At 39.2% G+C, this 14,709-nt stretch overlaps 1 protein-coding gene across 2 annotated transcripts in view; it reads right to left on the reverse strand.

Annotated features, from left to right (window-relative positions):
- Positions 1-850: 850 nt before the first annotated feature.
- Positions 851-14,709, reverse strand: part of DLGAP1 (DLG associated protein 1) — a 172,098-nt gene continuing 158,239 nt past the window's right edge. For both annotated transcript variants that reach the window (XM_069957736.1, XM_069957738.1), the window contains exon 10: positions 851-1,198. In XM_069957736.1, coding sequence (XP_069813837.1) covers positions 983-1,198 — 216 coding nt within the window. In that variant the 3' untranslated portion in view covers positions 851-982. The remainder of the gene's footprint in view (positions 1,199-14,709) is intronic.

A 14,709-nucleotide genomic window follows, 5' to 3' on the forward strand; every position in this document is an offset into this window, starting at 1 on the left:
TGCGTTACGGTAATCTTTAAAAAAGAAATCTAGATGAGTAAGTATACAATTGTGGATCTCTGACTTTGCACATGGGGATTAGAATTAAGGTGGAAACTCTTTGAAAGAGTTGACCAGTTTCTGCATTGTTGCAGCGTCTACGTATAGCTGGTACACATTATTGCCTTCTCTCCAAATTGAACTTAGTAGGAATCTAAAAAGTGAACCGTATTACAGTACAGAATAAATCTGTATACATCTTTTTTCACTGTGAACTAGTCTGTTTAAGTGCACTCTTGTAATAGCATAAGCAAGCTTCATAGTGTATCATGCAGGCAAGTGTGAAAGTCATATAATGTGAACAGATCTGTTACCTGCCCGCCTGTCCCTTGGAAGTACAGCTATTCTCCTCTGTCACCTGTTGCCTTTGGGGAGAGGTGCGCCTGTGGCCTACAATAAAGTGCTCCATCTGCTCTACATAGAAAAGAAGTTGGGAATTCGAGCCCATGCTTTTCACATTTAGAATAGGAAGACATCAGAGTCCACAGTACTGTATACCCTACAATTTTCTATTGCTGTACACTAGATTACAGACTACTGTAGCTCTAGACAAAAGGTAAATAAAACATGGCACAATGAGGAGTTCTATACAAAGGAGTTACTCCTCCTTTATTTTATGCATGTAAAATAAAAGAAGGTCCAGTGGAAATGACTGATGTCTATAGAATGTTATCATGGTAAAATAAGTGAGAAGGGTAGATGCAGGATCATAGCCTCAGAGAACCGACTGCATACAGCACAATCTGAAAGAGGGACTTCATGACAGCTGGGTGAAAATGACTGAAGTAAAAGAGAGAGAGTATAGAAAGAGAAGAAAAATACAAAATAACATATACACATGATTGTGTTTCCAAACCAAACTAGAGGATATATTATATATGTAACTTTGTGTCATAAATATATATAGATATATAATATCCCCCCAGTGTTGCTTGTGATGGCTTCATAGCCTGGTTTGAGCCTCTGGGATGTAGATCTCAATGCTATCCGCACTCTCAGTAGCTGAATTCTGTCGGACAGACGCAGCACGCTTTGCAGACATCAGCCGCTTCCGGGCTTCATGCCGCTGTCTCTCTGTACTTTCCAGAGATCTGTCCCGGACCAGTGGGGCCTGACCTTTCGATGGCTTCTTTGGCACGGGAGGAGGAACCCTTCTCTCCTGATTAAAGCAGAAGGTTCATTGCATTATAGAAATTCTGCATACAAGCTATGAAAGCTATTCTCTCAGTTTTTCTTTATTATAGATTCACTTAAAGCCGTCCAGTTACTGCAAAAAATTTTTTAGGGCTCTGATTGGTTCTAAAATAACCAATACTGACCTTTATGACTTTATGCAGTTCTGACAGCGTCGAGGCCCGATCAGTGCTTCCAGGTGATCTCTTGACACACAGGAAAAGCCTGCTCATCCAATGACTATGGCCATTACTAGTCTGAGCAGGCATTTCCTGCGTGCAAAAAAACCCTCAAATTTACCCCCTCCTGGTGAGTAAAACATGCAGGGATCCTCATTGAACTAACAGTCCAGATTTATCAAGTTGCCTGAAACGCACACCGTCTGGTTTCCGAAAGCAAATAACCTCACCAGAGCTCTTAAATATATTAAACCTGAGCTCAGATTGGTTGCTCTGTGAAAAACTAGACAGGCAACTTAGCAAATCTGGGCCAATGTGTTGCCAAAATCCACAAATAAACGCTTGACAGTAGTAAAACAGTGTCAAGAAATTCTGCAGGAAGCACTGATCAGAGATGACCTGACATTGTTGGAATATCAGTTCTAAGAAATTTTTTTTGCTAGCGCTGGACAAGCTTTTTAAAAGAGGAAACATAGGGAACAGTTACCAAGCAAAACATCATTTCTAACTATAAGAAAATAATGCCTATAGTGTATACACATCTTCGTTTTAAAGGGTTGTCTGGCCCTTCCTTTTGTCTCAGCATGCAGAAAATGGCTGCTAATTACTAGCGGTGACCTGCCTCTGCCAGTGATTGGCTGAGTTGCCACTTCCTGTGCGTCAAGATGAAAACAGGAAGTACTGATCAGTAGAGACAGGCACCATGAGGACAGCAGAGGGTGACTTATTTATTACTTTTAAGCCAGCCCGAGTCCGTTTAAAAAAATCTGCTGGACATCCAATATAAAGGGATTCTAATACTTTAAAAATATGATTTATTTTTTCACAATTTTCTATTGTTTATATATAAGTAGAGACTGTAACATTTTCTTTACTATTAGTATGTGTGGACCCATTCAATAAAAAAGTTGATAATTACAGATTGTGTACACTTTGTAATAAAAACTAATCAAAATGCATAAACATTTGGCAATACAAAATACAATACAATTTTGCAAGTCCTAAAAGCATGTAAAAAGTTTTAATAGGTAATTGTTTGGTCCAACCCCTATCAATTGCTAGAACAAGTTAGAAGAAGCAGATAGCTGAGCACTTTACTTTCTGTGTTTCTCCTTCCTGCAGGAGACAGGCCCAGTGAGTGCAAGGCCAAACATCTCTGTGTTCTCAATGGAGAGAGGAAGGGTAAGCCAATGCCAGACAGATGAGCAAATCTACAGAAGAAACAAAGCAAATTGCTTTGTTTCTACTTGTATATACATTCTCCTCATCAGACTGCGGGCTTTGAAGTCTGCTCCGCTTCGTGCCGCCTCTCTCCAGGTGCTGGGAAAGGATGGATCCAGTCCTGGGAAACTTCTCCCAGTTTCCCAGGACTGGATTCATCTTTTCCCAGCACCTGGGGAGGAGTGGCACGGATTGGAGCAGACTTCAAAGCCCGCAGTCTGATGAGGAGAATGCAGATAGAACAAAGCAATTTGCTTCGTTCATACTGTAGATTCACTCATCTCTACCAGACAGGTCTGGTGGTGGCTTATCTCAGTAAGAAACAGAAGGGTTGTAGAAATTCACTCTGTTCCCCAGAAGAGACAAAAGGAAAGTTGTCTGGTCCCACCAAAGTTCACAGATTTGTCTGATTTAAGTGCGTGGAAACCTTTAGATAACTATTGGGAAAATGCTTATTTCGCCAACAATTATTCCCCCCGACCTGCCTATACACTTGCATGTACACTGGTGATCAAAATTAGAGAATACATTATTTCCTAAATGTCAAGGTCATGGTGTAGTCCTCTGAGAATATATCCTAACTCACCTTTGCTGAGGAGCATATTGTGAGGACAAAGGAGATGTGCTCCAGAGTTTATTTTAGTGCTGAAATGTTTAATTTATTTAGGTCAGATGGGAAACATTATGTTCGCTGACAAACTGGGGAAAGACTGAACCCAAAGGGGGAGATTTATCAAAGGGTGTAAAATTTAGACTGGTGCAAACTACCCACAGCAACCAATCACAGCTCAGCTTAAGGCAGTGCTGAAAGGAAAGCTGAGCTGTGATTGGTTGCTGTGGGCAGTTTGCACCAGTCTAAATTTTACACCCTTTGATAAATCTCCCCCAGAGTGTATAAAGAAGTCAAAGAAAGGTGGTGGAGGACGTTCCAAGGTTTGGGCAATGTTTTCTGCTGCAGGAGTTGGACCTCTCATACAGCTACATTGCAGAGTGAATGCAAGTGTGTATCAGAACCTTCTTCAACAACATGTGGTTCCCTACTTGCGTTCTTCACTCAGCCAGTAATTTTCATGCAGAACAATGCCCCTTGTCACACAGCAAAACGGCTAAAGCAGTTCCTTGAGACTGAAAACATTGAAACAATGAATAGCCAACCTAGAGTCCTGATCTAAACCCAATAGAACAACTCTGGAAAATCCTTGGTGACAATATTATGGCCTAGAAGCCCACGACAGTCACAGAACTGTGGAAGAGACTGGATAAAAGTGGACCAAAATCACAGCAGAGCAGTGTGAAAGACTAGTTGCTGTTCTCCAATTATGATCATCAAATTTTTTGAAAAAATAAAGGTTTTATGTTGATATACTTTGGTTATTTTGTAAAACACTGTTCTAGTGGCATGGTGTCCCCCTTACAAAAATCCTTCAAATGTTAATCAACGTAGATTACAGTATTTCTGAAAAAAAAATTCTCTTATTTTGATCGCCAGTGTATGTGTTCTCAATGGGGAGAGGGGAATAAGCTGCTCCCAAATACCTTGGTGCCAGTTTATCTCCTGTAAGAAGAAAGACATTGGAAATTCAACAAGCTCAATGCTTCTTTCCCCAGACAATTTAGGAAGATTTAGGACACCCCAATATACATTAGATGGTAACTTAGTCTGCTGGAATTGAGTTTAGACAATTTTCATTGAATGAAATATCTCGTCCTGATCGAGAAAAGTACTCAGCCCTTTATGATTGTGGAACATTGTATCTGATGTCCAAAGAGGATGAAAAACAGGAAACACAACAACAATTATCATAAATACATCAAAAAGCTTTATTTGTATACAATAAATTGGAGGTAACTGATCACTGTAATACTTCATTTTGTCACATACTGTATTTCAGCATTGTCATCACCAAATGTAGACGTGATACTGCTGTTACAATACAGATAGCAATATCCACTAGACTGTAACCACATTTCGATGGATAGCAATCCTTCACTTTTAGAACTATACAGAGTATCACTGTTTTAACGTTCTAAAATGCAGATTATATGGAACTATTCATTCTTGATTTATCAAGTAACTACAGTTAGATTATCTGTAAAATATATTTATGGACAATATGGCCTTTTCTGTATTATACCCACACATTAAAGGGAATGCTGACAGTGTGCATCAGATGACAATTTACTAGTTAGCAGGGTGCCTTTGCCTTAGGTTTTAGTGCAGGAGATGCTGCATAATTTCATATCTTCCACTTTAAATAAATTTCAAAGAGGCTCGTGCCTCTCTTTGGCACGCCTCACCACTCCCAGCTCTTCCCCTTTCTTCATGAATATTCTGCGCAGGATGGTCTCCTGCACACCCGCGCCATCCTCCATGTTTGTCCATGCCCTGCCTTCATGGTAGGTACCCCGCTCCCCCAGGGGTCCAGAGAGGAAGAGGGACCCCCACTCTGTAGTGCCGGGTGAGCGGGCTGAACAGAGGAGCAGGACCTGCCAGACGGCACAGGAGAGGGATTAAGGACCTTTGGGTCACATGACCCAAAGGTCCTCAATACCTATGTGAAGAGCAGCCCAGACTACAGAAGGAGGAGGGGGAAGCCTGGGAGCTGTAAGTGCTGTGTATGTGTGTCGGTGAGTGTATATATGTATCTGTGGGTATATGTATATGTCAGTGTGTAGATATATGTATCTGTGTATATAGTTATATGTCTGTATGTGTATGTATCTGTGGCTATATGTGTTTGTGTATGTCAGCAATGTCTGTAGCACTGGTGTATATGTGTGTGTGTTTGTGTATGTCAGTAGTGTCTCAAGTGATTGACAGGTTTGCTCCCAAAGATGTTCTGCAGCAGCTTCTATTAATGCTGGGCTCTAATAAAAGAACCCACCACTAATATCTGCTGCATTTTCTTTTATTTCTGGTTGAGTATTTCTTATTACACTGAGATGATTTCCCTGTGTACAGTCTACTCATGGTGTATACATCAGCACTAGTGTAATCACATTACAGCGTATATATGTGTGTATGTCAGTGGCGTATCTGTATATATGTTAATGGTGCCTCTGTGTCTGTGTGTATGTGCGTCAATGTCTGTGTTTGGCGGGGGGGGGGGGGGGGGGCTACAGGATTCATGGGGCCCCATACAAGTTTTTTGCTATGGGGCCCCATGAATCCCAGCTACGCCCCTTATGCATTGAAAGCTAAGGCAAAGGTACCCAGTTAACTAGTAAACTGTCACTTAATGCGCACGGGTCGGCTCCACATGCTAACAGATTTCCTTTAAAGAGTAGCCAATGTCAGTAGGCCTGTCTTATACTCTTGATAGTCACCTTCTGGTGATTAGTATAGCATATTGTAAGTAACTTTCCTTGTTGATAGTGTAGCTCATTTATTCACCAAACAGCTATAAAATGATGGCAACAGCGGATTCCTAAATGGCTGCCAGTCACTTGCCATCTTATTGAAGACTAAGGCCATGTTCACATGGCGTATAACACCGGCCGTTCTGTGACCCGGCCAGGTCACAGAATGCCCGGTGTCAGAAAAGATCATCCCAGCCGCTACTGCAGTACCGGCTGGATGATCTTCACTCTTGATGAAGTGGGATGAGGGCGCTGCTTCACACAATGGAGTGGAGTAGAGCTACTGCTGCTCCATTGTGTGCACTGACAGTTTATCTGCGGCTACTATTCAGTAAATAGCGGCCGCAGAAATCTGACATGTCAGTTTTTGCTGTGCCGATAGGGATCCTGGCCGTAGTGTATACTACGTTTCTACACTCTGGCCGGGACGCACTATGTACGTTCTGTAGTAATCGCGGCCGTTGTTGCAAATCGTGTGAACATAGCATAACAGTGTATTCTAAATGTCAGGAATTCTTCTAGCATGTTGTAATGAATATCACTTTATGTAATGCAAAGTTTTACATGATTTTGAGGGGAATGAATGTCCCAACAAAGTATCAGAGTTTGTTAATTATATATATACACTATAATAGAAGGTGTGCATCTAGCTATTGATTCTCTTTTTAAAGACTTTCATTTAAGGGATGGTATGGGTAGGGAGAGCTATGGTGCTGGTTGGTATAGTCCCCATGCTGGAGAATTTTTCCCAGTTCTTTGATGAGGAGAAAACAAGGAGATTGAGTTCTATAAGGTCTGATAAAAGCCATCCAAAAATCCCTAGTTTGGTGAATATGAACGGTGGTCTCCCAACTTCCCTCATGGCTCAACGCTTTTGAGGAGGACCCCATCGCACACATAATGGCTACTAATGGCTATTAGCTGTTTCCTTGCCTCCAACCCGTCCTTATTTAAAACATTTGTTATAGGGTTGTCGGCTTTAAAGAATACGAAGTTAAAGTTTGGAAAGCCTTGTACAAAACCTAAAATTACACATGTTTGATGGTGCATAAGTAAATACAGATGTATGGTTTCTCTGACATCCATTAAATATAAAGCAGCTATGGCTTCACAGCAGTCAAATAAGGTTAATTAAATGACATCATTCAGCAGTTTGCACTGAGGAGACAGTAAAAGCTGCTTGGCTTCTATTAAAATAAATCAATGCTATATGGATATTGTTGGCAAACACGAGCTATAAGTAACTCAGTATAATGCAATAATGTAGAAAAAAAAAAAAAGTTGTACAAAAAAAAGGCAGCATGCCAATATGTGTATGCAGAGATGAGTGAGCTATTAAAACACAGTGTAACTAACCCAGTTTCCAATAACATGTGTTGTAATCTGTTTAATATGTTTATTGAGTGTAAACAGTGTTGACCTACTATATCCACGTAAGCTAGATACAGCTGCGCATGACAACTAGATTGTGCAGTGATAAAGTCTTATGGTATCAGTACTTGGGTTTACACTGTAAATCTACATGGACTGTTTACAGGTTAAAGTGAATGGGGGACATTAAACAAGATGAATATGCGGGCCCCGCCTATTCACCCTGTCGGGTTTACTAAAAGACGAGAGCCTCTTAGTTAATCCGTTGGGACATGCACCAGGGTGCATAATAATTGTCTCACAATTAGTTCACAGTGCTCTCTACTACTACTACCTCTGGCCGTGTCAGGAACTGTCCAGGCAACCCCTATAGAAAACCTCATGCTCTGCACAGTTCTTGACACAGACAGAGGTGGCAGCAGAGAGCACTGTGTCAGATTGAAAAGAATACATCACTTCCTGCAGAATATACAGCAGCTGATAAGTACTGGAAGGCTTGAGATTTTTAAATAGAAGTAATTTACAAATTTTTATAACTTTCTGATACCAGTTGATTTGAAAAAATTTTCCCCTCTGGAGTACCCCTTTAATCTTACAGAGAATTGTTAAAAAGGTATGAAAAACTTTTGTTTACATAAAAGTACTGATCTGATTATGATGGGAACGAGACTGAACTTGGTAGGATTGCATAAGCCCTATCTATTGTTTTGCATGCATCCATCTAAGCGTCTCAAAGCCAACAATCAATGAAAAACCACTGCACTTGCTCATGTGACCACTGAAGACCACAGTGATTGGCTGCAGTATTACGTGCTGCTGAGCGTACAGGGGCGGCACTCTTCTAGGCACTCTGAAGCAGGGGTGGCACTGGACCAGGATTGAGCAGAGAGCTGAATGTATTTTTTTTTACATTTTTTTATTTGCCCTCCCATTCCCTGCCCCTATAGCCATGGTTACAATTGTGAAGTAGTGTCTAAACCTGGTATTAAAGTGTGCATTCTTACTATCAGAATTACTATTACATGCAATCCATAGTAAAGAGGATGAGGGAATACAGGCTTCTATAAATGCTTATGGATTTGCTGGACAATGGTGGGACATTTAGTTTCTCACTACACGTGTTATTGGACTTAGGTTCATCTTGTAAGATGAGCACTTCTATAAATAACAGTGCATCGAGTGATTCTCATGTCTGCAATTCCCTAAAGTAGGAGCTAAGCATTGTAATCCATTGGAAACCAGGAGTAAAAGAATTGTTCACAACTGGTTGGTTAAATGAAATCTGTCAGCTCTGTAACATGTTCCGAGCTGAAGACATGGGAAGATAGCTGATAGTAGATAAAACAAATGATAGTTAGCTGACGGCTTTTGCAAGGCTATAGTTTTTCTAAGCTCAAGTGTCATAGAAGCCACGCTGAGTTAGAGCATATATGCCACCCCCACCCGCGTGGCTGGGTCAGTACAGTAGCGTAAACTTTTAGGGTAGCTGCATCTGAGGCTTCCGGCTACCACCCCGTCAGTTAGGGACCTATGGGAACCGGGAGCCTAAGATACAGTTGGAGGGCAGGCCAGGTAAAGTATGCTGCGGGCGGCGGTGGGTTAAGGGGGGGTGGCATTTACATAGTCGCAGTTAAATGAAAATGTAGTATTTAAGTCCATTGAAACCTACAGTAGCGGGAATGTCAGTGGATTTGACTGCAGAACTCGCAGCATGAAATCCGCTGTGATTGGCTACATGTGAAGCTGCCCTTAAAAGTCAGGTCCGCAGAGAACTGTTGGTGCACAGACAGTATTTTGCGGATGTGTCAATGCCCCTTTGGTGACAGGTATAATTTGTTTCATCTACTTTCCTTTATCTACCTATCTACCCATGTCTACATTTCTAAGCATGATATCGAGAAGACTGATTCTCTATAAAGCAATTTTTCACATTGTCACTTTGCATGAATATTTTATATATGTTTAAATCTTCTCAATGACTTTGACATCCAAGGATAGATCGATACAAAAAGAAACAAACAGCCATTTAAATAAATGTACTAGTGAGAGCCAGTTGTATAGTGACATATTGGAGCACAGAAATTGTAATGTAAGAAATGAGTAATGTGAATTGTTTACTAGACATATCACATCAGGAAAGCAATTTTCCAGGCACCTGAGAGTCACAGGATGAGCACAAAATGTGCTCAAAAGTGTCCAAACAAGGTCATGCTAGTTCAACTGTAAGGTTACAAGTGAATAGAGCAGGGACACAAAAGTATAACTTTTAGCCTGGGGCTGTTTATAGAAATCATTGCTCCATTGTAAAAGCTGACTTAACAAGATGCCACTGGATGTCAAGTTCTTAATAGCCAACATTCTCACACTTGTCAGGTCTTTAATGGAATATATTAGTAGAACAATCCATAAATAAATTATCCATAATATTATTAATCGAAAGGAGTTGTTCAGACAATTATCTACTATACACTATTAGTGCATTCTGAGTTAATGTCCGGGAGTCCTTATGGTTTGGATCCATATATTTTCTGCCAGAGTGGAGAACAATTACAAAGATTGTATTTTATCTCGGATGACCTTCTCTGTTTTGCATTAAACAGACAAGTCATTGATATGACAGGGTGCGGTGTAATGCCTCATTTCCCCTGTGGAGGTCCTGCAGAAAATCGAACACTCACTGACAGGTGTAAGTAACTGTATCATTACATTCTCCCTAATCTATGGCACACGTCATATATTCAACAGTTTTCAGAATGTTAGGCTATGTTTTACTAAATATCATCTGAGGACTATTATACCCAATAGGAAGATTCTATAAATACCAATTGAAATGGCTGGAACATATGACTACAGGTATGCTTCATGAGCAATGTATGTGCACTAATGGCAACCTAGACCCCAAAATGTTTAACTTTTGTTCCCTTTACTTAATGGGATACAGTTCCTGTCTAGTGGTCAGTTAAAGTGAATAAGTGTGCTTGATCTTTTAGGTGGAAAGTTATGAAGTAGCAGTGCCAAGGTAGATGTTATGCATGATGGCAGCATAAACGGCATAGGATCATAAAAAGGAATGAATTACTCCATGGAAAACTATACAGGACGAAGACAAGACGGAGGAGATACTTGCAAATGTATAGAAGACAATTTAAACAAAAAAAGACAGACATAAATTTAGTACACACCATAATATAATTTGTGTTTGTCTTTTTTATTCGAATTCTAAGTATAGGAGGATATGACCTTAAATTGGTGGATAGGAGACTGACCCCCCCCCCCCCCCCTTTTTTTTTGCAATATAGAAGACGTTTGACCGATGAATGTATGAATACGTATGTACAGGTAACAAACAAAACTGGTGCAGCCAAAATTTATAAATGGACCTATGTAACTAAACTATCAAAAGTTAAAGCGGTCAAAATTATGTAAAGCCAGTCGATAACTCCTCAAAAGATAGGGCAAATTACGGGTTGGATGCTGTTTAGCTGTCAAGGCCGTACCTGATTGGCAATATACCCAAAGTACTTTGTTTTTACTACAGTAATTTCTTTGGATTCCCATTGATGATACTGGTCCACCTGCTGGTTAAAAGCCTTTTGAGACAGCGTGTCTTTTGAGACAACATCTGCAAGGAGTATTTATCTTCCCTCTGACTGTGCTTGGGTTCCCTCTAGATCGTCCAGTTTCCTCAAAAAACATATGGATAGGTTAATTTGAAATTTAGGCCATAAGCCCCAATGAGGACAGAAACCAGTGTGAGTGATGATAGTCTCCATATAGTGCTGCGTAATATGTAAGCGCTACATAAATAAAGAAATTATTATTCTTTAACCACAGAGTGTGCCAACATATCAAATATATGGATTGCACCTGGCAAAAAAACTGGCAAAAAAAATCTAATAAACTATTCCCTCTATAGTAGGACACCAGGCCAATTTATGTTTCCTTTTTAATTTATTTTATTAGTTTATAATATCAAAATAAATTTAATAATAAGGAAAATCCAAACTCACTCATATGTATATCTGCATTACATTTATTTTGGAAGCATATATGCAAAGTCCAATGTTCAAAAAAGAGAACAAAATGTTATTGCTCTTGGTGTCATAAATACAGCTAAAATAAGAAATGGTAGACACAATTTATCATCCAATGACGCAAAAATAGTGACAGAAAACTGCACTTAATGGGTATACACAGTTAGCTGAGGCACTTGGGGGATGGAATGAGAGCTTTAAGAGTGGTGATCAACATGTGGAAAAGGAGTAAAGAGATTACAACTGGTAAGAAAAAAGCTAACAAATGTCTGTATGGGTCAAGGGCTACTTAATATTAATAGGAAATGTTTGTAGTCACAAAATGATCTAGCAAGTTCTCAAGATGGTCTGTATAATATGTTTAACCTTCTTGGATATACCCAATCATCAGAATGTTAGGAAAGTTGGACTTGTCCATGCATAGCCTTATTGAACGTATACATTACTTGGTGCTATGCATGGGAGATGTACATAATGTACATATCATATTCTATAGGCCCTAGGTATAAAAACTAGTGCAAAGTTATGAAGTAATTAATTGCTCTAAGCAACTCATCTATGTTTTTTTTGCATAGAGATAGGTGAAAGTTCGGAGAAGCTAAAATGATTTTGACTTTTCTGTTGCCTAAGTCACAATTTTTCTGAGCTTCCCTTCCACATCATGTAGTTAAAGTGCACCTGTCATTATAACATTCAAAATTTGCAACATACATTTATTATTTTTGTTTTTTAGTTATCATGCTGTAAAACAATGTTATACTTTTTAGTCTTGTGCTGGTTGAAAAAAAGAGACTTAGCACATAAACTCCCAGCCAGTACAGAGAGTCACGGCTCAATGTGTCCATCAGTCACATGACTGCCTTCTCGCTGTGGGCGCTCAGATGGCCTGGGAAACAAGGGACGTTCTGTGTTTAGACACTTTAAAAAAGAAAAAGTCAGAACACAGGAAGTGCCGTTTTTTCCATAACTAAAACAAAAAATAATGAATGTAAATTGCAAACTTGCTTTATATCACATCTACTGTGGATTTAGGTTTTGAAAGTTGTAACGACAGTGACACTTTAAAACAATGAAAAGTGGAAATTTATCAAAGACTGTAAGCTTCCTATAAATCCATGTAAACATAGCCATTATCCCAGTTCTACAATGGAATAGTGACCTGTCCCTGGTGAATAAATGCCATAGAGTCCAGTCCCCCAGGAGGAGACTCACTGGTATAATAGTCCCCAGTGACTGAGGATAGTGTAAAATATCTGGAAAACCAATAAATTGCCCAATACTTTAAGTCTAACAGTTGTTTACCTGTGTCCAGATTTAGCTTTTTTTTCCTTTCCAACTCAGTACACTGATTTTCTGCCACATAGCAAATATAAATTAGGGGAATCCTAGGGAATCACCTTACACAACTATATAGCACAGCACAAATGCTGCTTGTAATTTCGTTTTGCCATGTCAGTGATATGGCTAATTTCTAGCTTGTCTCTGGCACCTTCATGTGAACATGTCTTAAGTCTACCGAAATCATTGCCATCAAGTTGAGTGTAAATTGTAATGATGGAAGACTATTGCTTCCGGTGAGGTAGATAACAAGGTTATTTCATACACAGTAAGTCACAGTATTTCTTTTGTATTCTTAGTCAATTTACTTTGGAGGCACTGTAATAAACCACTAAGCATGAGGAACTAACCAGAGCACACGTCAGGATAGGTACCGATTACTAATGAGAAGAAATATGAAAAATAGCCACAAAACTAGCATTTTGATCATTTAAAATGATAGATTAGTATGTTAATATGATTGCTGTGTATTGTTAATTCTATAATTTTGTAGAATTTTTACTGTCTTTAGAGATTTTATTTTGTATTTGTATTCTAAAAACCCTTTTAGACAGGCTGACATGGGCTTAAAACAAGCGTAGATCTAATGGATTAATGTTCATTAAGGGAGACTTTTACATGGTTTAATCATTGCATAGACCGGTCCACAAGAACAATTGTTGACTTGTTCGTTTACACAGGGCAATGTGCGACCAACTAGCAATGGTGCAATACAGTCAGCAAAGGAGCATTTTATTGTTTGTCGCTGATCACTGTGCCTTTTATATGGGTCGATTATTGGGAATGTTGTTATGAACTTTTGTTTTGGCCCATGAACAAGGCTCTAAAAAGGGGTATTCTTTTCTCAGACCTTGTATAGTACATCTGACCGTACATTGGATAAATGTCAAAGGTAATAAATGATTTATGTTAAATATATCTGAATATAAACTGATATTCAAGGTGACCCTTTAAATATAACAGAATATATGTACTAGATATTGACTTATTATACAACAGGCCAAGGGTGCAAAGAAAGCTTAAATAATCTGTCCGGAGACAAGAAAAGGTATTTTGTTTTGTCCTTAGTTCACACTGCATTAGAGGCTCTGTTTAGGGTGCATTTGAAATTACGGTACAAACAATGTTGCATGTGACATATTTTTGTCCTGTTACACGGACACGATTGGGAAATTCAGAAGACCCAATAAAATGAATGGGGTCTGTCTGGCTTTGTTCATATCCAATTATGACTGTTTGTCAGTGTCAAAGAGCAACGTCGATGGAGGCTCTGAACTGAGCTTCTGATGCAGTGTGAACCCCGATTTAATGCTGCACTCCTCATTCCAGAGTCTCTGCCATGGTCCTGGCAACTTTACTTCTACGTTTGTTCCAGAAAAGGCTAAGAACTCCCCATGTCAGTACCATGCTTAAATGGTGTTGGCTTCCTGACTCAGTACATTAGCTAAGCCAGCAGCCTTTTCTTTATCTGTATCAGCCAATCAACCATCACAGAGAAAGAGGCTGGCTAAGCTATTTCACCGAAACAGACAACCAACCTTGTTTAAGCATGGTACTGACATAAAGGGGGGAAACGCTTTATGTAAGAACAGAAAGGTGCCAGAATGGTGAAAGAGGCTCTAGAATTGGGACCTTGGTGAAGTACTAAGAATACAAATCTATGAATATGCCATAATTTATGTTCCTGGAAAACACCTTTATCAAATATTAATTCTCAGGCATGGAAAGTACCTTCAACCCTAATGAAATGTGGTGACTAGTATATTATTATATTCACTTTGTAAATGATTACTGATATACTGGACAGATTTCATATCATTCTGAAAATATGTCATGATCTATGTTGAAAAATAGTAAATAAATCATGGAATCTGTTCTTGTCATGTAGATATAGTATTCTAAAACTTATTCTTACAAGGTTTAGTTAATAGTCTATATAGCTTACAAGTGTCAATGTGTATATAATTTAACATATAAATATATACATAATTTCT

Source organism: Dendropsophus ebraccatus, chromosome 2, assembly GCF_027789765.1.
Source record: "Dendropsophus ebraccatus isolate aDenEbr1 chromosome 2, aDenEbr1.pat, whole genome shotgun sequence".
Taxonomy (NCBI): Eukaryota; Metazoa; Chordata; class Amphibia; order Anura; family Hylidae; genus Dendropsophus; species Dendropsophus ebraccatus.